The sequence below is a fragment of the Leptonotus elevatus genome, chromosome 4, assembly GCF_054856555.1.
Source record: "Leptonotus elevatus isolate MCC_2025b chromosome 4, RoL_Lele_1.0, whole genome shotgun sequence".
Taxonomy (NCBI): Eukaryota; Metazoa; Chordata; class Actinopteri; order Syngnathiformes; family Syngnathidae; genus Leptonotus; species Leptonotus elevatus.
Genome location: NC_141242.1, coordinates 16,139,860 through 16,162,039, shown reverse-complemented (window position 1 = coordinate 16,162,039; position 22,180 = coordinate 16,139,860). Strand labels below are relative to the sequence as shown.

Here is a 22,180-nt window from a genome sequence, read left to right as displayed (position 1 = left end):
GAATGAAGTAGGACAAAATTTAAACAACAAAAAAATATATCTTATCACAAGAGTGATGCTATTGATTTAAAGCAGCTGGCTGCGGTGGTGCGTAATTTGGGGCTTTGACTTTTGAATGTATATCACTGCAGACTGTCTCATTTTCTATCATAAATTGTTGCTATCTCTCAAAATAGATATGCACGTTGTAATTGTATTCATGTGCTCAAGTTGCACTCTCCCTACAGTATTCTCGCACATCTGGTCTGAGTAAGAAAGATGAACATGATACAGGCTAAATGAGGGCAATGATTTGTTTGCTGAGGCCGTGAATCCACTTAAGATAGTCATTTTCAGTAAGAGCTAAATACCTGCTCGCAAAGAAGCCCAAACACTGGTTTTAGTGCAGACCTAGTTTGAGGTCAACCCACAGAATGTGTGAGCCATCCAGCCAGCCCTTGGATGTCTTTCTGTAAACTATATTGCGTGTGAGGGAGGAATGATCCCTCTGACTGTACAAATTCTATTCCCATAACACAGTGTGTTCACACATGATTCACTTCAGTCTGTAAATGCAGCATTTTTCCAGCTTACCTTCAAATCATCTACTGATTGCATGTTTAGCTTTATCAGCTTTTTTCCCCCTGTTTTTATGATTAATATTTTAATTAAAAGACGTAAGAATCCACGTGCTGTCAATAGAGCCGAGCATGCTGTTAACAGTTTGGCTCTGGTGGAAGTATCTGTTCTATTGTTCACAAGTGAGTTTGCAATCTTGGACAGTGGACCGGAGTGACAAAGCCTCACAGGTGCTTAGCTTAGGGCTAGCTAGCTAGCTGCTACGACAGACACGACACAGATGGACGGAAACTTTTACCAAAAGTGAAAAATCTGGTGTTGGCCAATGAATGAATGAATGAATGAATCTCTCTCTCTCTCTCTCTCTCTCTCTCTCTCTCTCTCTCTCTCTCTCTCTCTCTCATTTCAAGTGGCGGAGACAGATGGTCGCCTCACACCAATTCTCAGATCTGAGGTTTTGTCCTTGTTTATTTTATTTTATTTTTATTTTTTTAACCAGGTACTCAAGTGCTGCCTCCTTTGGGGAGCTGTTGGTTCTCTTTAGTGTATTTGGAGTGTGGTTCAGGGACGGCACAGTGGAACAGCGGTTAGTATGTCTCAGAGCTTTGAGGTTTGGAGTTCAAATCTCAACTATGGCTTCCTCTTGTGTTCCAAAAATATATGTTAGGTTAATTGAAGATTTTAAATTCTGCATTGGTGTGAATATGAATAGGAATAGTTGTCTTTTGTGTCCTGCGGTTGAGTGGCTACACATGCTTTCATCCAAATTCAGCTGGGATCGATTTTTGATTGAGAATGGACAGCACTAGGACCTGAAATGTATACCTCGGTGCTCTTTCTGCTTTCCTTGTTTGTATTCATTACAAATCATTGAGCATCAAAGTTTGTTTCATTATCATACAAGACCGTCATCAGTTATCAGCACTGAACATTCACATCATCACTTTTTTTTTGGTAACACAGCTCATTCGGTGCGCTTCAGTGGAATATCTTTGTCCTCTTCTCGTACTTTGGATCTCAAGTTGCATGAACAATCAGTACCTCTTTCGTCGAGACTTAAACTTTTGTGCCCGTTTTACATCTGTGAAAATTGTCATTTCATTTTCACTTCCCAATAGATTTTAAAGGATATTGGACCCAAATGTCAGAGGAGCTGAGGTCAGAGGCCACATCAGTACATGTTCCTGTTCAAAGCTTTAAAGTGTCTTCTTCTTTCTCCATTTTAGAACAAGAACTGAAGTTAGCATATGTTATTTATTATTACTAAAAAATAAAAAATAAATTCCTGGGGCCCTATATAGTTTACACTTATCTTCTTTGCAATATGTGATGATGTTGTATTTTTTTTATTGAAAGATGAGTGTATAATTTTATAACAGTGCTGAAACAAATGTGCAATAAACATGCAATTTGTCTTCCTTTTATGCAGATGTGAGCCCGCGCTGTTTTATTTTTACTCACAAATTGGCTGTAGTGTCTTCCACACAGTCAGACATTTTTTAGAATCTCTTTTTCATGCAGCTAAATACAGTGCCGCATGTTTATAACAAACAGATGGCCTTTACAGTCACAGACCAATTTTCATTATGCATTCTTGCACCCGTAATATCTTTTAGACAGCATTTCCTATGGTATTCAAAATACTGTTTAGAGTTTTATTTGTTTCAAAGAGCATGACTGAAAATCTTTTTTGAGCCACACTTTTTTGATCCAGACTGTGAAATGGTAATTGCACGAAGGCCTTGTATTTCTTGAATGCATATGTTACATGAGCTTCTCTTGAAGTGTGGCTCTGCCTCTGGATTTCCGTCCCAAATTATCCATGTTAGCTTCAATGAACTGTAGGAATTCACGCTAATTTTGACAACAAGATAAAGTGCATTCAATGTTAAAAGTAATTTTTAAAAGTCAAATGTTAGAGGTCTTATACCTATTTCTCATATAATTAATTAGCCATTGTAATTGCTAATTAATTACTTGATACCATGGTGGCGTGGACAATGCATACATTTTTCCTTCCAACTAATATATTTTAGCATGACCCAATGGACCCCATGGAAAACAATTTGAGGTGTCCCAATACTTTTGTCAACATAGTGTAATTTGTAATGTGGCTAAACACAGCTCTCTAGTGGTCAACTAGGAAATTACAATTCAAGATCAACACAATCGACACAAAATTATGAAACTTGTCACTGAACTTTTATGTTTAGCAAGCTTGTATCTTTAACACTTCCACTTCACTGTAAAAACTTAAGAATCATAACAGACCGAGTAAGGATGTTACATAAAATAGTATATACATGTTTTATTTATATTTACAGCATGTTATGAAACCAGTGAATCCTTAAATACAATTAATATTTTCCTCAAGTAGACTAATATGATCTAATAATTGTTTTGGCAACATTAAATATACAGTATATTAATATGAATGAGTATTTTTTTTTGGGGGGGGGGGGTAATCCATACATGAATAACTCATTTGACTCTCTAAGAAGGCAATAAATCACAACATTGTCTTTCACAGTGAACTAATAGTTCAAATTCTGGTTTCTTTCATGGCATTGCATGTATTGAAAAAAATCCCCAAAATGGGATGCTGATGTGAGTTCCCAATTTAAAGAGCGACTCCAACAATGATCTGTGAAGGCTCTGAATGTCCGAGTGCATTATTGGGTTCCTGAGTGCTTTTACCGTCTCCACATCCGTCAGGCCTTTTAGGCACAAAAGGTGGGCAGAACGGCAGATAACGGCTCCATGGAAAAGAAGACAAATAAGCGCTCATGCCAAAAGGCAGATCGTAGACTTCTCCACTCTCCAGTGTGTTAATGGAGCTGTCCTCGTGTGCTTTATTCCAGGCCAGAATGCCTCGTTCCTCCTTTGTGCCTGTTGGGCATGCATGAGTCCAAGAAATGTCACATGTAAAACTAAACAGATATTTGCCCACGCATTTGCAACTCTCGGATTCATCTACTGTATTTCTGTTCTTGTTTTGTGAACCTATCCTCCATTATGATGATGATGATGATGATGATGATGAGGATGATTATTATTATTATTATTACGTTCTGTTTTTGTGTTGAGACCAATAAAAAAAAATATTATTCTGGTTCCATCTTGTGGCAACTATAATGAAATGCATTGAGCTGATTCATTTTTAACAAAAGAAGTGCTTTGTCACTATCTTGTGGTATTTTTAACGATGTGTGTGTTTTTTTTAAATAAGCACTGTGATGCCATTTTGCAGATTAAAAAAAAAAGTTTTGTGATTCTAAAAAACGTAACCCACATTAAAGAAACCAAACCTAATGTGATGCACTCAAGCAGTCTTTATGATCACTTGATTTGTAAATAAATCTCAACTTCAAGTGTACCATTATCAGCACTATTCTAACTCAAATTGGGAAATTGCAGATATATTTTGAAGGTCGTACCTATAGCCTATAAAATCATACAAATGAATACAGTATTACCTGGAATTGTGTTGTCGAGTAAGAAACCAAAGAAGCCTCCAACAAACATGCTAGTTGTGAGAAGGACTTGCAGAACTTGGTCTATCGCAGCCACACCTGGACAACACAGTGACATCATGGCACAACATGTATCCTGTTCATGTGGGTGTGCTTTTAATAATTTTTTAAATAACGTGTAATTAGTCTTGTACCTGTAGAAATCGCTGTGGGGTTCTTTATTACCCAGTTTGGTATGACCAGACCCGAAAACATGGAGAAACCAAATACGAAGATGTTGCGAGAGGAGTTCAAATCTGAATACTAAAAAAAAGAATTATTTTTAAATATACAGTCTTATACAATAAACTCGTAGCATTTTGTGAATGTGACCCTTTGTATCATTATCTCATAGAGTAACATTTATATGTCATTATTGGCATCCGCAGAAAAATATTGGACTTTGTTGTTAATCTGCTAAAAAATGAAGAAAATGCTTTTGTTAAGGGCTTGAATAAGATGTGATGTTTTGTTTTGTTTTTTAACCTGTTGTCCCTCATAGCCAAATATCTTCCACATTTGGACTTTCTCACTAATGTGAGTGTAAAAGATAAAACAGTAAAAAAATAAAACAACAGCAAAACTGCAGATCTGCTTGCCCTTTCACAAGAATAAACAAAGATCACAGACTGATGTCGAGTGCTCACCTGCAGATTAGAAATCCCTGCAGCAGAAATTACCCCAAACATAACCATGAACATCCCGCCTATGACAGGCGATGGGATGGTCGCAAAAATGGCTCCCACTTTGCCAAAAACACCTATAACTATCATGAAGGCACCCCCAGCGACGATCACCATCCGACTGCCAACCTGTGGAGGAAGTCATCCCAAATGTTAGATTCAATAGTTTTCTCCAAACAAAGTACACATTCCACAGAGGACTCGCCTTTGTGATACCGAGGGCTCCCACATTCTCGCTGTATGAAGTGGTACCGTTTCCTGTCCCCCAGGCTCCGGCCAGCAGGCACCCCAGCCCCTCAATCCCAATTCCCCGGTTGATTGCATGTTTAGGCGGAGGCGGAGCCCCTGATAGTCTGGCACATGCATGGTAATCCCCAACAGACTCTATCATGGATGAAATCACGCCGGCGAAAATGCCAAGTACCCCTGCCACGCTCACAGTGGGCAGCCCCCATTGACCTATGTTAAAAGAGGGGGCACGGGGTTCATTACAAGGAATTCTGATCCTGTTTTCAATGGGTGAAAGCTTCTTACCGGGGTAGGGGAACGTGAGCCAAGGAGCTTTACCCACTACATCGCCTTTCAAATCAGTACGAGCCAGGTAGCCATACTGGCTTGGATCAGAGGGAAGTATACTTGAGTTTGTTAAAATATAGCACAGGAGCCACGACAAAGAGATTCCAAGCAGAACCTGAAAGGACAAACAATAACTCCAATTTATAAGATGAATGTATTGAACTTTTTTTTTAACTACAGATCATTCAATCGATACTTTTGGGATGGCAGAATCTCTCCCAAGAAAAAGTGAAGTGATTTGAGGCATGTTGTTGAACAAAAAACGGTAAATAAGAAAGAAAATGCAAAATGTGTTACATACCGGGAGAATCTGGAAGATGTAGACACGTCTGGAGTGTATTTTTTTATCCTTGCCGTATGTCGGCAAAGGCACAGGAATGTGACGAAGATACTGTGAGAAAATGATGATCAGAACAGTGGTTCTGCAGGAGAAAAGGAAACATTCGCAAGATTAACGTTTGTTGTTGATTCGAAAGTACTGCTACTATCTTGGATCGCTGAACTTTTAATAGGATTTCCTGTCATGCTTCTGAGGGAGATTAAGGGTTTCCACACAGTTCAATGGGCAACTGAAACATGTAGCAGGTTTATTCAAATGTATCAGCTGTATGTTTTGACAAAATGCATTTAAGTGGAAACACATTTTAATAATCACCCCAATGGTATTGTAAAAAAAAAAAACTAGTTAAATGAATTAAAATATTAATACATAAATAAATAAAACTCAATCATAAGAATCCAAAAGTGCACAGAGTTGAAAATTGACTTTTTGGTAATAGTAATATTACGTACAAGGTGGAAATTCCCCAGTGGTTCCCCGCACTGACGCCCGCAGAGTCAAAAAGAGACAGTCCAATGAGAGAGATGGTGGGGGCAATGGTGAGAGGGCCAATGAAACGCATAAAGATGCCAATGAGGCCAGAGAAACCAATTAACACCTGTAAGAGTGAGCCCACCATGATGGACCCCTGCACCTGGAGACAAACATGGTAGATGAACAGCAAGTCAGAAATCATGCAAATATTTGTACTTTTTGGGGGTTATTTATATTTTTACACATTCATGCCAATCAAACATTTCCGGAAAACTTGTTCTCATGAGCATTTGAGACGAGTAAATTAATTTAAATAGATTAAACATTTTGAAAGAGCGAGCCGGATTCAGCCGGAGCAGCTTACAAGAGCGGTTAGCAGGAATTAGTCGGAGTCATAGGCTGGAGTGGCTAACAACAGTGGCTAGCGGGAGAAGCTAGTAAAATAAAAAAACTAGCCCCAGCTGTGGAAGTCAACAGAGTGCTACAAGCACCACCAGGACTAATTACGATGGTGAAATTGCAGGTTCGATTTTTTCTTTTCTTTTGTATATTTTTATTTATTTATTTTTTAGGGCTCAAAACTAACGGTTCACTTTGTGGTCAAATTGCATTGATTTGAAAGCCGTCATATCCCCTAATTAACTTACTGCTCTCATTCTCGTCTGCCACACTTCTGTGAATTCACTGGAAGACGTATTGACAAGGCTTGCGTTCTGTGTCCAAGCAGGACAAGTCCACTCTGGCATTGACAGCATTGCCATGGAAGGTGCCAGCAATGTGAATGTCCCTCCTTGGAGAATTGGCAGTCTGCAAACCATAGAAGAAAATACGTTATGATATGTAAATCATTTCATTAATGTCAGTCATGATCTATAGCCTGACTAAGGTTCTTTTTTTGAACTGATTGCAAAAGAACACATGCTCACAATACTGGAAGGGTGATTAGATAAACATTCTGACCATCATATGCAGTACATGATGCAACAAACAGATATCATCAAGTAATAAAATTGCTTTAGATTAGATTACATGCGTCACAAGTGCATAAGAAGTAATTAAATAGCAGACTATATCAAGCCTGGTATGGTACAATGTAGACTGTAAATATATGTCACTACCGGGTTTCAGGTTTATCTCCTCCCGAGAATTTAAATTTCAAATATGCATTAGTGGCCCTGTGCCAGTGGAATGTGGATTTAGCAAGAACAAGATTCCGTTGATAATAAACTGGGGAAATTCTTTCCCTTGTCCTGGTCTGACACCAATATTCAGCATGACTAGGACTGCACACTTCACAATTACAAAAGTTGCTTCTGCTTCTTAGCTCTCCCAAAATAAACATCCATTACAAAAACATTCACTACCGAACACATTACAGTTACAAACTAATGTTCGTCAACATACAAACTACAATAATGAAGAAGAAAAAGAGCATCGTGTATTCATATAAGAAGGCTGAATATTGATACAGAGTTAATTTTAAATAAATTCGGAGAATGTTTTTCCCACTTAACACTGTACATTACTTTTCAAGGGAACTGCCACAAAATTCTTCAAAGGCTCAAACACAAGGAACGCCATTCCGCAATCCTGTATAATGCATTATTGTGCTTGACTCCTGTTTTTCTGTGAGCCAAACGGAACAGATCTGCCGTAACAAGATAATTTGAGTACGCTGCAATTCTATGAACATGATTATGCAGATATTAGGGAAACCTCCCAATATAAACCAGTTCACTTCAGCTGTACCAAAATTCCTCAAAGTGCATACAGAACAAATAACAAGCCAGACCTTATAAGACTTTATAAGTAGATGACTTAATAATGGGGCCCAATGATTTTTTCCCCCTTCTTAATGTGTTTTTCATTAAACAGGGCAGTACTTTAATCTAAACATGTTTATAAAAAGCTTATAATGCTGTATTTATTTTTATTTTTTAAATACATGTCTTTGTGTGGTTCTCTGTCCAGGGCAGTCTTTGCTTCTTTAAGTGTTAGCGGTCTTGTTTCGAGTTGGAGGAAGTTATCGTTATCGGCTGTCGCAGCATTGACGGAGTCGAGGGGTACCGTGATGTCAGTTTATGGATTTAATGGATAGCAAGCAGCATTTAATGTTAAATTGAAGCTATAGCTGACCCATTGGCAAAAGATACTAAATGACAAAAGATATGAAAGATACTAGACAAAGTAGGGGACCTAGGACCAAACCCTGTAGGATGCCACGCAACAGTGGAGCTGGGGCGGCTTAACTGAATTCCGAGGCTAAATTACGTTAGTGAGATGTCCACTAAGTCATGCAACTATTACTATCACTATCTGTAGATTGTGGCATTAAAAAAATAAAACCTCAACTGAAAATCTTGCGATCATATGGCAAATTTGAACATGTCTTTAGAAAAAACGTGCAACACCGCAGCGGCTCCCCATAGAGGAAGGAGAATGTTGCTGCTCGGGTCAATGCGTACATTTAAATATAGTCATTTGTAATCAGGGGAAACCTGTTCAATGGTAGCTCGTGAATTCATTTAATTTAGGTGCAATCCTGTGGGGGAGAAGCGCACTTGATTTAAGATATATAAAATATAAAAACATTATTCAAACGGTTATAAGAAAAAAAAAACGGAGCCTAACACACAACGTATGCTGTGATGTGAGCGCATGACTGTGGCTGGTAATGTTGCAAATGTAAGGACGAATTAAGTTGTGTATGTAGATGATGGACTGTGATGTGAAACGGTCCCGTTCAAGAAGATAACTGGCCAGAAATGCCAGCGTATCTATGCGCGGTCTGAAAACAATCTCATGACGAATATTTAATTCCCGGCGCAATAATGCGGCACCTTCATCAATAGGGTCATTGTCAAAAGGACATGCCATGTTTGTGACAAAAGTGGACTTTCAAGGTTCATTGTGAAAAACCTGCAACTGACCAGGTTTGGTTCATGGAACATATTACAACGGTAACTGTCCGAGAGCTTAAATTACCTCTTTTTATGAAACAGACTAGAGTTACCTCTTTTTCTCTGGTTTCAATAACCTCCCTTTCTGAAACGGAAAACGCAGAGTTTCCCACATTTTAAGGTTTCTTGAACCAGAGTTGCTGCCAGGAAAGACGCTGCTCAAGAACACTTCGACATGGTCACCGGGGGTGAGTATCGAACCCACAACCTTACGGATGGGAAACAACCACTCAACCACTGACCTGATGGGAACGGTCACATCACCGCCAGTGGGTACAGCCAGATGTGTGTTGTCTCAAACACCAACAATATTATAGCTCATACGACTGGAGACAAATTCCTTGTGAATTTTTACATACCAAACTTGTGTGGTCAATAAAGCGGATTCTAATTCTGATATCCCTTGACATGAAGCAGAGAATTACAATTCCTTCCTTTTAACTCTTGTTGCTAAACAGAGTTGCATAACCAGCCACAAAACGTATGATAGTCTCGTTTGTATGTGTCCCCACGAGTCCCTTTAAGTGGCAGTGCACATGAGCAAATGATAATGTATCCCTCTGTCACGCCTTCTGTCTCTGATGGTTACTTTTAGTCACCCAAATAAATACAAATTCAATTCAAGGCTTTTGGGTAAGATTTCCAAAAGATCATTTAAATAATATTGTCAGGTCATACAGACAGTTTTAACACACAGTATATGACAAAAAGTGTGGGTTTTTTTGTCTATTCAAGAACCTATTTTGTATGCTACAAATAATAATAAAGTCGTTCTGAGTTGTGATTGAGCCTTGTCAACAATGCCACAAGTGGCTGTAGTGTTTGCTGTACACTAGTATGCACACATTATGCAATATCTTTCCATTGAAAAAAATACCATTGATAATACAGAACGTATTCTTTAGTCCTACCTACCTTATGCCAAAAGTAACTTGCAGCAGAGTGCAGATTCCAGACACAAAGAAGATAGTGCTAATGAGGTGACTCTGTGTGACGGCATCATGTTGAAGACACAAGCCTTGTGAGAGGATCAATGGGATGGCAATGATACCGCCAAATGCTGTCAAGCAGTGCTGAGCAAACAAAACATTAGATGGAACATAACATAGATGGAAACCTTGGTCATGGTATCATCAAAGAGCACATTATTCATCTTTTGGCAATGTAAATACGAGTTGTCACTATTAGCGCTTAACATGGACAAGCTAGCACAGATTGAAATGTAAAACAATGCCTATGTTGTAAAGTCCACATGCTTGTTGCCATCATGTTTAATTCATCGATGGTGTTTATTCCAACTGACTTGGGATTTTTGAATTTTGAGGGCGGTCCTTGAACACACTTGTTATTGTCACATTTTCACATTTATTGCTGTGTGTCAAGGTGTTACTGTCATGTCAGTGATTGTTTGTGTATCGTTCAGGCCAATATACTAGCTCAGGGTTTCCCAAGCAAAGCCACCAAACCAATTTCACACATCACACCACCAAACAACAAACAGAAAGGATGATGAATTCAAATTTTAAGTGACCACACACTTCCTAAACAGATGAATGACAAAAATGACATTATATGGACAAAATAGGTGCTGATTTTCAGTGAACCAATGTATGTCAGAGTATTTTAATATACTTTGTATTTCATGCTCAGTGCATGTAAAAAACATCCAGCCTTCAACAACAAATGTTTTGAACAGTCAAAAAATGCCCATATACTGTGATTTATTTTGTTCCAGTGCTAAAGTCTCTCGTGGGTAAAACTTACCATTAAAGAATGGCACAAAACTGATGAATAACAAGCTACAATTAAGTGCAATAAGTCATTTTGTGCATTTTTTTCCTCACAAAAATTAAATCACTCAACATTTTAATATTATTCAGGTACTATGTTTGTCCTGCATGTCATTCCAAATTTGCAAACAATAATCAGGCCTACTCACATTGTAGTATAGCAATGTCTGCTGCCTAGTGGTGATTGTTGATATTACAACTTAAATCTATACAACTATAATTCCCACACTCCACTCAAAGTACGGGCCGGGGCCAAATTAGATCCGCAGACCTCCAGTTGCCCACGCCTGATCTTTAAAATATGTGATCCCTAGTCCCTAATGGGAAAAAAAAAGTGCAATAAAAAAATGGATGCATGGGGTTGTGGTAGCGATAGAAGCTAATATAGTGGCACTTCCCCGTGAGAAAGTTTACTGAACACAAAACGTAAGCACTTCTTGACTGTAACATCCCTACTGTAACTGTAGCGAATTTCACCATTAGGTCCACATATATAAAGCCAAGCAAGTCTAACAAAGCATGAAAAAGACATCAAGTCACATGATACCTCATGTGACATAACGTGCTAATGATTTGCATTGTTTTGTGTTACAGTGCTTTTGTTTGGGTGATGGTCGCTATTTTGTTAACATACCTGAATACCAAGAAGGATACACAAGTACCATGGCGGCACGTCCGTGACACAGTAAGCCAACTTGCTGCCCTCTTCCTCGATTGGAGTGTCAATGTCTTCTCCATGTTTTGTTTCAGGTAGGTCACAAAAGCGCCCTTCAAGCTTGAATATGGGCAAAATGATGAATAGTCTCCAAAATACTGTACATTGTGTGTCAACAAACTCTTTGTGCTGTTCACAAAATCCCAAAGAACATTTCATCTCCTGTGCAGTAAATTACACAAAACCGTTAAGAGCATTAAAAGAGGTATATTTTTGCTCACGTGTGTTTGAGTACTCCAGCTTCCTCCACCATTCAAAAAACATTCATGTTAGGCTAACTAAAGATTCAATTTTGAATGTCAATTCAGTGAGTGTGCTGTGAATGGTTTTCTACAGTATAGGTACCCTGTGATTGACTGGTAACGACACAGATTGTTACCCACTGCTCACCAGTAACACTCTTTGGTGATGTAATTTTAATGGTAGAACAAACATGCTGTTAATGGGTTCTTCTGGTAAGTGAGGATTTTGGAGGTACGAGTATTCCACCCGACAATTCCTATACACATACATTAGGTATAGATATCTGTATATACTATATGTATATAAGAGCAAGCCTAATACTTCCAGTATGTATACTTGTCTTATACTCAAACCTCTTATTATTATTTATGTAATACTGAAGAAACACATTTTATAACTTATAAGCATTTCATTTTCATACCGCGTGTTTTCTTATGTGAAAAATGTGTATTAGCTATTTAAACTGTTTTAAAAAAAGCTTACAGGAGATAATAAATAAATGTACTCACAGAAAATGCGTAGTTATCAAGACCATCGCTTTCCTTTTCTGGAGCCATCTTTTCTTCAGGTGGCTGTCAGAAAATAAAATTAAAACCCCCAAAAATGGAGAAACCATCAACTGGAAGGGAATGGAGCGCAGCTGGGGAGAGCCAGAAAAGTGACCGAGTTGTGGTGGGAGAAAGTTGTGGGCCGTGTAAGAAGGAGGTATCAAAGTTCAAACATGAGACTCTGCTCTCGGCGGTTGAAATGAGTCGCACCCACAGCTCATGTGAAGCCCATTAGAACAGTAACAGCAGCTGACCCGCTTGGCAGTAGTCAGTGGCACCAGAGGACACTCACTTAGACAGCATCCGTTTGTTTCCACTATTTAATTAGGAGGCAGGAATCTCTGACAAGCCATAACATTAAGAAAGGGGGGAGACACTGGCCACCCCTTGCACGTCATGGTTTCTCTGAGTGGATTTATTTTAACCATAAGTAAGAAACAGTAAGTAAGTATGTTTACAAGCAATACAAAGATTTGTACAATATACTTGGCTTGCAAGAATACAGACCCATGTAAGTACTGTATATTTGTTACCTAGAGCATACTTGACTAATACGGACACAGTTGGGAGGGGCGCTTTAAAAATATAGTTGTATACAGTTACAAGTTAACTGTTAGAATTTTTTTTTACTCCTTAATGCAATCAATTGGACATATTAGTAATATAACTTGGTAACTTTCAGTTACATTAAGATTACTCCAATGCAGAATATGCTGGACGTGCTGGAGCCTATGAACCGGTTGCCAGCCAATCGTAAGTCACACAAAGGGGAGAACATGCAAACTGCCTCCAGGAAGGCCGGAGCCCGGATTCAATCTCACAACCTCTGCACTAAAAACAGCATGACAAGTTAAAAAAAAAATATTTTTAAATGGACAAATTAAACTAATGAAGGCAACTTTTTTACTGTTGCTAATGGTAACACACAGACACACCCTCATACACTTGTGGTTACGATATAATGCTGAAGTAACGTTAACCACAGAAAAAACGTTTCTATTCCTGGTAACCAGTTTAGCACCTGTGAAACGCTTACTTAGCGACTGAATAGCTAGCAGTAGAGCGTATAAGATAGCTAACGACCAGCGAGTGGATGACTTTAGCAGCTCATACTTTCTTTGTCAATGTTATCAGGTGAATACAGTATGAAACAAGAATTACTCCTTCGCCGCCTTGTCAATTTTAACTGGCCCAACGCAGCCACTTCCACCTGCAATGAGCAACTTAATCCCATTGGTCTTTTCTCGTCAACGTTATTGTGCGAAATCCTTATTAAAGACCCTGTAACGTAATTCCGAATTTTATGTTATCTAAAAACAATTGCAGGAAATTACGTGTTGACTGGTTAAGAGATTAATATCAAGAAAAAAAAAGCTATTGCAATGTCTTGTTTGTTTGATAGCGAGACGGCACGGTGGGCAGATGGCTAGCAAATTTGCCACTACAATCTCCAGTAGAAGAACAATTTAGATTTAAACAAAGAACCTCTCAAATGTGAGGTAGATATGTCAACTACCCACATTTTTCGTTGTCTTTCAACAAATATACAAAAATTGTCACAAAATTGTGAGCTACTGTATTTTTCATCAAACAGTGACAATGTGCCACTAATACACTTGACTTAGTGATCCAGTAAATAATTTAGGTGTAATATTTTTTTTCAACCGCGTTTATATCAGTGGACTTATCGTAAGTTACCTTGTAAATTATACTACAGCTGCTCTTTAATTTCTCTAATACGATATTGAGTGTTTTGTAAGTGTCTACTGGGGACGAGTTTATTACCCTTTAGAAAGGAAACTGTGTTTCAGCCATGGTGGCCATTTTAAACCAATTGTAAGTAAATACTGTACCTGCACAGTCATTTTTCTATGCCTTATACTGACCATGTGCTTAAGCTTGACTAGTTTCCATAACACAAGCTGCCAAACTATCACATGATGCAAAGAAAACCATTCATGTTAACTTAGTTTTCTAATTTTCCCACAACCCTATTTCCCCTAAATTGTATTAAATAGCTTTATTCGTCAAAGCGCCTGACAACATCCCACATCTCTTGAATTAGTGTGAGATGTTCCAAAGATGGAGTGCTTTTGTATTTGGACAAAACTCACACTAGTCACAGGATTCCTTGTTTGCTCTAAATCAACAATTTAGGTCACACCACACACAGAGAAGCGGGACACCAAAATCTTTGAGAGAATACAAAGTACAGTGCTTTGAAAGTAGTAACTCGTCCAACCATTCAGTGTACGTATTATATGGCGATTTAGTCAGACGGGAATAATAATTTGGTCTGAAATCATCAGATCAAGTTAAGTATCAAACTCAGATTCCTCAACTAAAGCACCACAAATAAGAAAAAAAAAATCTCCAAAACGCGCTTCAAATTTTATTTTTAGGGAAAAAAATTATTAACTGTTTGCAGCTTGAAAAACATCATCACTGAGGAAATGAACCATGTGAAGGGAGCAAATCAGCAACGTAACATCGTGACCTCATTGGACACCCTCAGTTGTTCGCACATGTGACTGTGTGTAGTTCCGAAGCATTGCATGGCATGACGCCATTCAGTGACATGATTATGTATTATTCTTAACGCAGCCATCCACTTAAAATATTAACTTTTTTTTTTTTTTTATTCACTGTCCTTGAGATGAGGGTGGCAAGGTATTCTAAAATGTAGCTGATGATTTGTTTGGCACCTTTGTAACAGAAAAGGAGGTGGAGATGCTGGGAATTGAACCCAGGACCTCAAACATGCAAAGCTTGTGCTCTACCACTGAGCTACATTCCCACTGTTCCATCTGTGCTACCCTCCATAAAATTCTCTGTCCTTGAGATGAGGGTGGCAAGGTATACAAAAACATTGCTGATAATTTTTTGGGCATGTTGGTAACAAAAAAGGAGGTGGAGATGCTGGGGATTGAACTCAGGACCTCAAACATGCAAAGCTTGCGCTCTACCACTGAGCAACATTCCCACAGTTCCACCTGTGTCACCCTCCATAAAATTCTCTGTCCTTGGGATGAGGGTGGCAAGGTATCCAAAAACATAGCTGATAATTTGTCTGGCACAGAAATGGAGGTGGAGATGCTGGGGATTGAACCCAGGACCTCAAACATGCAAAGCTTGCGCTCTACCACTGAGCTACACCCCCGCTCTTCCACCTGTGTCACCCTCCATAAAAATCTCATTCCTTGAGATGAGGGTGGCATGGTATACTAAAAGCTCGCTGATGATTTGTTTGGTACGTTTGTAACAGAAAAGATGGTGGAGAAGCTGGGGATTGAACCCAGGACCTCAAACATGCAAAGCTTGCGCTCTACCACTGAGCTACACCCCCGCACTTCCACCTGTGTCACCCTCCATAAAAATCTCATTCCTTGAGATGAGGGTGGCATGGTATACTAAAAGCTCGCTGATGATTTGTTTGGTACGTTTGTAACAGAAAAGATGGTGGAGAAGCTGGGGATAGAACCCAGGACCTCAAACATGCAAAGCTTGCGCTCTACCACTGAGCTACACCCCCGCACTTCCACCTGTGTCACCCTCCATAAAAATCTCATTCCTTGAGATGAGGGTGGCATGGTATACTAAAATCTCGCTGATGATTTGTTTGGCACGTTTGTAACAGAATAGAAGGTGGAGATGCTGGGGATGGAACCCAGGACCTCAAACATGCAAAGCTTGCACTCTACCAATGAGATACATCCCCAAAGTTCCACCTGTGCTACCGTCCATAAAATTCTCTGTCCTTGAGATGATGGTGGCAAGGTATACTAAAACATAGCTGATAATTTGTTTGGCACAGAAATGGAAGTGGAGATGCTGGGGATTGAACCCAAGACCTCAAACATGCAAAGCTTGCGCTCGACCATTGAGCTACATCCCCCACACTTCCACCTTTGTCACCCTCCATAAAATTCTCTGTCCTTGAGATCAGGGTGGCAAGGTATTCAAAAATCTAGCTGATGATTTGTTTGGCACCTCTGTAACAGAAAAGAAGGTGGAGATGTTGGGGATTGAATCCAGGACCTCAAACATGCAAAGCTTGCGCTCCACCACTGAGCTACATCCCCGCTCTTCCACCTGTGTCACCCTCCATAAAATTCTCTGTCCTTGAGATGAGGGTGGCAAGGTATCCAAAAACATAGCTGATAGTTTGTCTGGCACAGAAATGGTGGTGGAGATGCTGGGGATTGAACCCAAGACCTCAAACATGCAAAGCTTGCGCTCTACCACTGAGCTACATCCCCAGACTTCCACCTGTGTCACCGTCCATGAAATTCTCTGTCCTTGAGATGAGGGTGGCATTGTATACAAAAACATAGCTGATGATTTGTTTGGCATATTTGTAACAGAAAAGGAGGTGGAGATGCTGGGGATTGAACCCATGACCTCAAACATGCAAAGCTTGCGCTCTACCACTGAGCTACATTCCCACACTTCCACCTATGTCACCCTCCATAAAGTTCTCATTCGTTGAGATGAGGGTGGTATGGTATACTTAAATCTAGCTGTTGATTTGTTTGGCACGTTTATAACAGAGTTGGAGGTGGAGATGGAACCCAGGACTTGATAGATGGAAAGCTTGCGCTCTACCACTGAGCTACATCCCCAAAGTTCCACCTGTGCTACGCTCCATAAAATTCTCTGTCCTTGAGATGAGGGTGGCAAGGTATACAAAAACATAGCTGATAATTTGTTTGGCACCTTTGTAACAGAAAATAAGGTGGAGATGCTCAGGATTAAACCCAGTACCTCAAACATGCAAAGCTTGCGCTCTACCACTGAGCTACATCCCCAAAGTTCCACCTGTGCTACCGTCCATAAAATTCTCTGTCCTTGAGTTGAGGGTGTCAAGGCATACTAAAATCTAGCTGTTGATTTGTGTGGCACTTTTGTAACAGAAAAGAAGGTGGAGATGCTGGGGATTGAAATCAGGACCTCAAACATGCAAAGCTTGCGCTCCACCACTGAGCTACATCCCCAGACTTCCACCTGTGTCACCGTCCATGAAATTCTCTGTCCTTGAGATGAGGGTGGCATTGTATACAAAAACATAGCTGTTGATTTGTTTGGCACGTTTATAACAGAGTTGGAGGTGGAGATGGAACCCAGGACTTGATAGATGGAAAGCTTGCGCTCTACCACTGAGCTACATCCCCACAGTTCCACCTATGCTACCCTCCATAAAATTATCTGTCCTTGAGATGAGGGTGGCAAGGTATCCAAAAACATAGCTGATAATTTGTTTGGCACCTTTGTAACAGAAAATAAGGTGGAGATGCTGAGGATTAAACCCAGTACCTCAAACATGCAAAGCTTGCGCTCTACCACTGAGCTACATCCCCAAAGTTCCACCTGTGCTACCGTCCATAAAATTCTCTGTCCTTGAGTTGAGGGTGTCAAGGCATACTAAAATCTAACTGTTGATTTGTGTGGCACTTTTGTAACAGAAAAGAAGGTGGAGATGCTGGGGATTGAAATCAGGACCTCAAACATGCAAAGCTTGCGCTCCACCACTGAGCTACATCCCCACTCTTCCACCTGTGTCACCCTCCATAAAATTCTCTGTCCTTGAGATGAGGGTGGCAAGGTATCCAAAAACATAGCTGATAATTTGTCTGGCACAGAAATGGAGGTGGAGATGCTGGGGATTGAACCCAGGACCTCAAACATGCAAAGCTTGCGCTCTACCACTGAGCTACATCCCCAGACTTCCACCTGTGCTACCCTCCATAAAATTCTCTGTCCTTGAGATGAGGGTGGCAAGGTATACAAAAATATTGCTGATAATTTGTTTGGCACATTGGTAACAGACAATGAGGTGGAGATGCTGGGGATTGAAACCAGGACCTCAAATATGCAAAGCTTGCGCTCTACCACTGAGATACATCCCCACTCTTCCACCTGTGTCACCCTCCATAAAATTCTCTGTCCTTGAGATGAGGGTGGCAAGGTATCCAAAAACACAGCTGATAATTTGTTTGGCACAGAAATGGAGGTGGAGATGCTGAGGAATGAACCCAGGACCTCAAACGTGCAAAGCTTGCGCTCTACCACTGAGCTACATCCCCAACACTTCCACCCTTGTCACCCTCCATAGAATTCTCTGTCGTTGAGACGAGGGTGGCAAGTTATGCAAAAACATAGCTGATAATTTGTTTGGCACGTTTGTAACAGAAATGGATGTGGAGATGCTGGGGATTGAACCCAGGACCTCAAACATGCAAAGCTTGCGCTCTACCACTGAGCTACATCCCCACTCTTCCACCTTTGTCACCCTCCATAAAATTCTCTGTCCTTGAGATCAGGGTGGCAAGGTATTCTAAAATCTTGCTGATGATTTGTTTGGCACCTTTGTAACAGAAAAGAAGGTGGAGATGCTGGGGATTGAACCCAGAACCTCAAACATGCGAAGCTTGCGCTCTACCACTGAGCTACATCCCCACAGTTCCACCTGTGCTACCCTCCATAAAATTCTCTGTCCTTGAGATGAGGGTGGCAAGGTATCCAAAAACATAGCTGATAATTTGTTTGGCACCTTTGTAACAGAAAAGAAGGTGGCGATGCTGGGGTTGAAACCAGGACCTCAAACATGCAAAGCTTGCGCTCTACCACTGAGCTACATCCCCACAGTTCCACCTGTGCTAGCGCCCATAAAATTCTCTGTCCTTGAGATGAGGGTGGCAAGGTATATTAAAATCTAGCTGATGATTTGTTTGGCACTTTTGTAACAGAAAAGAAGGTGGAGATGCTGGGGATTGAACCCAGGCCCTCTAACATGCGAAGCTTGCGCTCTACCACTGAGCTACATCCCCACAGTTCCACCTGTGCTAGCGCCCATAAAATTCTCTGTCTTTGAGATGAGGGTGGCAAGGTATACTAAAATCGAGCTGATGATTTGTTTGGCACGTTTGTATCAGAAAAGATGGTGGAAATTCTGGGGATTGAGCCCAGGACCTCAAACATGCGAAGCTTGCGCTCTACCACTGAGCTACATCCCCACAGTTCCACCTGTGCTACCCTCCATACAATTCTCTGTCCTTGAGATGAGGGTGGCATTGTATATAAAAATATTGCTGATAATTTTTTTGGCACATTGGTAACAGAAAAGGAGGTGGAGATGCTGGGGATTGAAACCAGGACCTCAAATATGCAAAGCTTGCGCTCTACCACTGAGCTACATCCCCAACACTTCCACCCTTGTCACCCTCCATAAAATTCTCTGTCGTTGAGATGAGGGTGGCAAGTTATCCAAAAACACAGCTGATAATTTGTTTGGCACAGAAATGGAGGTGGAGATGCTGAGGAATGAACCCAGGACCTCAAACATGCAAAGCTTGCGCTCTACCACTGAGCTACATCCCCAACACTTCCACCCTTGTCACCCTCCATAAAATTCTCTGTCGTTGAGATGAGGGTGGCAAGTTATGCAAAAACATAGCTGATAATTTGTTTCGCACGTTTGTAACAGAAATGGATGTGGAGATGCTGGGGATTGAACCCAGGACCTCAAACATGCAAAGCTTGCGCTCTACCACTGAGCTACATCCCCACTCTTCCACCTTTGTCACCCTCCATAAAATTCTCTGTCCTTGAGATCAGGGTGGCAAGGTATTCTAAAATCTTGCTGATGATTTGTTTGGCACCTTTGTAACAGAAAAGAAGGTGGAGATGCTGGGGATTGAACCCAGGACCTCAAACATGCAAAGCTTGCGCTCTACCACTGAGCTACATCCCCACAGTTTCACCTTAGCTACCCTCTATAAAATTCTCTGTCCTTGAGATGAGGGTGGCAAGGTATACTAAAATCAAGCTGATGATTTGTTTGGCACTTTTGTAACAGAAAAGAAGGTGGAGATGCTGGGGATTGAACCCAGGACCTCAAACATGCAAAGCTTGCGCTCTACCACTGAGCTACATCCCCACTCTTCCACCTTTGTCACCCTCCATAAAATTCTCTGTCCTTGAGATCAGGGTGGCAAGGTATTCTAAAATCTTGCTGATGATTTGTTTGGCACCTTTGTAACAGAAAAGAAGGTGGAGATGCTGGGGATTGAACCCAGGACCTCAAACATGCAAAGCTTGCGCTCTACCACTGAGCTACATCCCCACAGTTTCACCTTAGCTACCCTCTATAAAATTCTCTGTCCTTGAGATGAGGGTGGCAAGGTATACTAAAATCTAGCTGATGATTTGTGTGGCACTTTTGTAACAGAAAAGAAGGTGGAGATGCTGGGGATTGAACCCAGGACCTCAAACATGCAAAGCTTGCGCTCTACCACTGAGCTACATCCCCACAGTTCCACCTGTGCTACCCTCCATAAAGATCTCTGTCTTTGAGATGAGAGTGGCAAGGTATCCAAAAACACAGCTGATAATTTATTTGGCACAGAAATGTAGGTGGAGATGGTGGGGATTGAACCCAGGACCTCAAACATGCAAAGCTTGCGCTCTACCACTGAGCTACATCCCCACAGTTCCACCTGTGCTACCCTCCATAAAATTCTCTGTCCTTGAGATGAGGGTGGCAAGGTATCCAAAAACATAGCTGATAATTTGTTTGGCACCTTTGTAAAAGAAAAGAAGGTGGAGATGCTGGGGTTGAAACCAGGACCTCAAACATGCAAAGCTTGCGCTCTACCACTGAGCTACATCCCCACAGTTCCACCTGTGCTAGCGCCCATAAAATTCTCTGTCCTTGAGATGAGGGTGGCAAGGTATACTAAAATCTAGCTGATGATTTGTGTGGCACTTTTGTAACAGAAAAGAAGGTGGAGATGCTGGGGATTGAACCCAGGACCTCAAACATGCAAAGCTTGCGCTCTACCACTGAGCTACATCCCCACAGTTCCACCTGTGCTACCCTCCATAAAGATCTCTGTCTTTGAGATGAGAGTGGAAAGGTATCCAAAAACACAGCTGATAATTTGTTTGGCACAGAAATGTAGGTGAAGATGGTGGGGATTGAACCCAGGACCTCAAACATGCAAAGCTTGCGCTCTACCACTGAGCTACATCCCCACAGTTCCACCTGTGCTACCCTCCATAAAATTCTCTGTCCTTGAGATGAGGGTGGCAAGGTATCCAAAAACATAGCTGATAATTTGTTTGGCACCTTTGTAAAAGAAAAGAAGGTGGAGATGCTGGGGTTGAAACCAGGACCTCAAACATGCAAAGCTTGCGCTCTACCACTGAGCTACATCCCCAACACTTCCACCCTTGTCACCCTCCATAAAATTCTCTGTCCTTGAGATGAGGGTGGCAAGGTATCCAAAAACACAGCTGATAATTTGTTTGGCACAGAAATGGAGGTGGAGATGCTGAGGAATGAACCCAGGACCTCAAACATGCAAAGCTTGCGCTCTACCACTGAGCTACATCCCCAACACTTCCACCCTTGTCACCCTCCATAAAATTCTCTGTCGTTGAGATGAGGGTGGCAAGTTATGCAAAAACATAGCTGATAATTTGTTTGGCACGTTTGTAACAGAAATGGATGTGGAGATGCTGGGGATTGAACCCAGGACCTCAAACATGCAAAGCTTGCGCTCTACCACTGAGCTACATCCCAACTCTTCCACCTTTGTCACCCTCCATAAAATTCTCTGTCCTTGAGATCAGGGTGGCAAGGCATTCTAAAATCTTGCTGATGATTTGTTTGGCACCTTTGTAACAGAAAAGAAGGTGGAGATGCTGGGGATTGAACCCAGGACCTCAAACATGCAAAGCTTGCGCTCTACCACTGAGCTACATCCCCACAGTTTCACCT

The 22,180-nt window shown here is 40.9% G+C and overlaps 1 protein-coding gene and 29 non-coding genes across 31 annotated transcripts; all 30 read right to left on the bottom strand.

The window, feature by feature from the left end:
* Positions 1 to 2,842: 2,842 nt before the first annotated feature.
* slc23a4 (solute carrier family 23 member 4) lies at positions 2,843 to 12,572 on the bottom strand. 2 transcript variants are annotated; one of them, XM_086073590.1, is made up of 12 exons: positions 12,361 to 12,572; positions 11,528 to 11,668; positions 10,019 to 10,176; positions 6,791 to 6,950; positions 6,122 to 6,303; positions 5,631 to 5,751; positions 5,288 to 5,444; positions 4,959 to 5,212; positions 4,718 to 4,882; positions 4,226 to 4,334; positions 4,035 to 4,130; positions 2,845 to 3,447 (listed from the first exon to the last, which is right to left on the bottom strand). In XM_086073590.1, exons 1-12 carry the CDS (start codon positions 12,406 to 12,408, stop codon positions 3,179 to 3,181), a joined length of 1,860 nt encoding a protein of 619 aa, XP_085929716.1. In that variant the 5' UTR covers positions 12,409 to 12,572; the 3' UTR covers positions 2,845 to 3,178. The 2 variants fall into 2 exon arrangements, with proteins under 2 accessions (XP_085929715.1, XP_085929716.1); XM_086073589.1 differs by having other exon boundaries at positions 2,843 to 3,447; positions 4,959 to 5,444.
* A 2,552-nt stretch (positions 12,573 to 15,124) lies between these two features.
* On the bottom strand, positions 15,125 to 15,196 carry trnaa-ugc (transfer RNA alanine (anticodon UGC)). Its single transcript has one exon. It is a non-coding gene; the product is annotated as a tRNA-Ala (tRNA).
* A 114-nt stretch (positions 15,197 to 15,310) lies between these two features.
* On the bottom strand, positions 15,311 to 15,382 carry trnaa-ugc (transfer RNA alanine (anticodon UGC)). The gene has a single exon. It is a non-coding gene; the product is annotated as a tRNA-Ala (tRNA).
* Positions 15,383 to 15,487: 105 nt separating this feature from the next.
* On the bottom strand, positions 15,488 to 15,559 carry trnaa-ugc (transfer RNA alanine (anticodon UGC)). The gene has a single exon. It is a non-coding gene; the product is annotated as a tRNA-Ala (tRNA).
* Positions 15,560 to 15,673: 114 nt separating this feature from the next.
* On the bottom strand, positions 15,674 to 15,745 carry trnaa-ugc (transfer RNA alanine (anticodon UGC)). The gene has a single exon. It is a non-coding gene; the product is annotated as a tRNA-Ala (tRNA).
* A 114-nt stretch (positions 15,746 to 15,859) lies between these two features.
* Positions 15,860 to 15,931, bottom strand: trnaa-ugc (transfer RNA alanine (anticodon UGC)). The gene has a single exon. It is a non-coding gene; the product is annotated as a tRNA-Ala (tRNA).
* A 291-nt stretch (positions 15,932 to 16,222) lies between these two features.
* Positions 16,223 to 16,294, bottom strand: trnaa-ugc (transfer RNA alanine (anticodon UGC)). The gene has a single exon. It is a non-coding gene; the product is annotated as a tRNA-Ala (tRNA).
* A 292-nt stretch (positions 16,295 to 16,586) lies between these two features.
* trnaa-ugc (transfer RNA alanine (anticodon UGC)) lies at positions 16,587 to 16,658 on the bottom strand. The gene has a single exon. It is a non-coding gene; the product is annotated as a tRNA-Ala (tRNA).
* A 114-nt stretch (positions 16,659 to 16,772) lies between these two features.
* trnaa-ugc (transfer RNA alanine (anticodon UGC)) lies at positions 16,773 to 16,844 on the bottom strand. Its single transcript has one exon. It is a non-coding gene; the product is annotated as a tRNA-Ala (tRNA).
* An 840-nt stretch (positions 16,845 to 17,684) lies between these two features.
* On the bottom strand, positions 17,685 to 17,756 carry trnaa-ugc (transfer RNA alanine (anticodon UGC)). The gene has a single exon. It is a non-coding gene; the product is annotated as a tRNA-Ala (tRNA).
* A 291-nt stretch (positions 17,757 to 18,047) lies between these two features.
* Positions 18,048 to 18,119, bottom strand: trnaa-ugc (transfer RNA alanine (anticodon UGC)). The gene has a single exon. It is a non-coding gene; the product is annotated as a tRNA-Ala (tRNA).
* A 291-nt stretch (positions 18,120 to 18,410) lies between these two features.
* Positions 18,411 to 18,482, bottom strand: trnaa-ugc (transfer RNA alanine (anticodon UGC)). Its single transcript has one exon. It is a non-coding gene; the product is annotated as a tRNA-Ala (tRNA).
* A 115-nt stretch (positions 18,483 to 18,597) lies between these two features.
* On the bottom strand, positions 18,598 to 18,669 carry trnaa-ugc (transfer RNA alanine (anticodon UGC)). The gene has a single exon. It is a non-coding gene; the product is annotated as a tRNA-Ala (tRNA).
* A 114-nt stretch (positions 18,670 to 18,783) lies between these two features.
* trnaa-cgc (transfer RNA alanine (anticodon CGC)) lies at positions 18,784 to 18,855 on the bottom strand. The gene has a single exon. It is a non-coding gene; the product is annotated as a tRNA-Ala (tRNA).
* Positions 18,856 to 19,154: 299 nt separating this feature from the next.
* trnaa-cgc (transfer RNA alanine (anticodon CGC)) lies at positions 19,155 to 19,226 on the bottom strand. The gene has a single exon. It is a non-coding gene; the product is annotated as a tRNA-Ala (tRNA).
* A 114-nt stretch (positions 19,227 to 19,340) lies between these two features.
* On the bottom strand, positions 19,341 to 19,412 carry trnaa-cgc (transfer RNA alanine (anticodon CGC)). Its single transcript has one exon. It is a non-coding gene; the product is annotated as a tRNA-Ala (tRNA).
* A 114-nt stretch (positions 19,413 to 19,526) lies between these two features.
* On the bottom strand, positions 19,527 to 19,598 carry trnaa-ugc (transfer RNA alanine (anticodon UGC)). The gene has a single exon. It is a non-coding gene; the product is annotated as a tRNA-Ala (tRNA).
* A 106-nt stretch (positions 19,599 to 19,704) lies between these two features.
* trnaa-ugc (transfer RNA alanine (anticodon UGC)) lies at positions 19,705 to 19,776 on the bottom strand. The gene has a single exon. It is a non-coding gene; the product is annotated as a tRNA-Ala (tRNA).
* A 115-nt stretch (positions 19,777 to 19,891) lies between these two features.
* On the bottom strand, positions 19,892 to 19,963 carry trnaa-ugc (transfer RNA alanine (anticodon UGC)). The gene has a single exon. It is a non-coding gene; the product is annotated as a tRNA-Ala (tRNA).
* A 114-nt stretch (positions 19,964 to 20,077) lies between these two features.
* trnaa-ugc (transfer RNA alanine (anticodon UGC)) lies at positions 20,078 to 20,149 on the bottom strand. The gene has a single exon. It is a non-coding gene; the product is annotated as a tRNA-Ala (tRNA).
* Positions 20,150 to 20,263: 114 nt separating this feature from the next.
* Positions 20,264 to 20,335, bottom strand: trnaa-ugc (transfer RNA alanine (anticodon UGC)). The gene has a single exon. It is a non-coding gene; the product is annotated as a tRNA-Ala (tRNA).
* Positions 20,336 to 20,449: 114 nt separating this feature from the next.
* trnaa-ugc (transfer RNA alanine (anticodon UGC)) lies at positions 20,450 to 20,521 on the bottom strand. Its single transcript has one exon. It is a non-coding gene; the product is annotated as a tRNA-Ala (tRNA).
* A 114-nt stretch (positions 20,522 to 20,635) lies between these two features.
* On the bottom strand, positions 20,636 to 20,707 carry trnaa-ugc (transfer RNA alanine (anticodon UGC)). The gene has a single exon. It is a non-coding gene; the product is annotated as a tRNA-Ala (tRNA).
* A 105-nt stretch (positions 20,708 to 20,812) lies between these two features.
* On the bottom strand, positions 20,813 to 20,884 carry trnaa-ugc (transfer RNA alanine (anticodon UGC)). The gene has a single exon. It is a non-coding gene; the product is annotated as a tRNA-Ala (tRNA).
* A 114-nt stretch (positions 20,885 to 20,998) lies between these two features.
* On the bottom strand, positions 20,999 to 21,069 carry trnaa-ugc (transfer RNA alanine (anticodon UGC)). Its single transcript has one exon. It is a non-coding gene; the product is annotated as a tRNA-Ala (tRNA).
* Positions 21,070 to 21,183: 114 nt separating this feature from the next.
* On the bottom strand, positions 21,184 to 21,255 carry trnaa-ugc (transfer RNA alanine (anticodon UGC)). Its single transcript has one exon. It is a non-coding gene; the product is annotated as a tRNA-Ala (tRNA).
* A 105-nt stretch (positions 21,256 to 21,360) lies between these two features.
* On the bottom strand, positions 21,361 to 21,432 carry trnaa-ugc (transfer RNA alanine (anticodon UGC)). The gene has a single exon. It is a non-coding gene; the product is annotated as a tRNA-Ala (tRNA).
* Positions 21,433 to 21,546: 114 nt separating this feature from the next.
* Positions 21,547 to 21,617, bottom strand: trnaa-ugc (transfer RNA alanine (anticodon UGC)). Its single transcript has one exon. It is a non-coding gene; the product is annotated as a tRNA-Ala (tRNA).
* Positions 21,618 to 21,723: 106 nt separating this feature from the next.
* On the bottom strand, positions 21,724 to 21,795 carry trnaa-ugc (transfer RNA alanine (anticodon UGC)). The gene has a single exon. It is a non-coding gene; the product is annotated as a tRNA-Ala (tRNA).
* Positions 21,796 to 22,096: 301 nt separating this feature from the next.
* On the bottom strand, positions 22,097 to 22,168 carry trnaa-ugc (transfer RNA alanine (anticodon UGC)). Its single transcript has one exon. It is a non-coding gene; the product is annotated as a tRNA-Ala (tRNA).
* Positions 22,169 to 22,180: the final 12 nt, after the last annotated feature.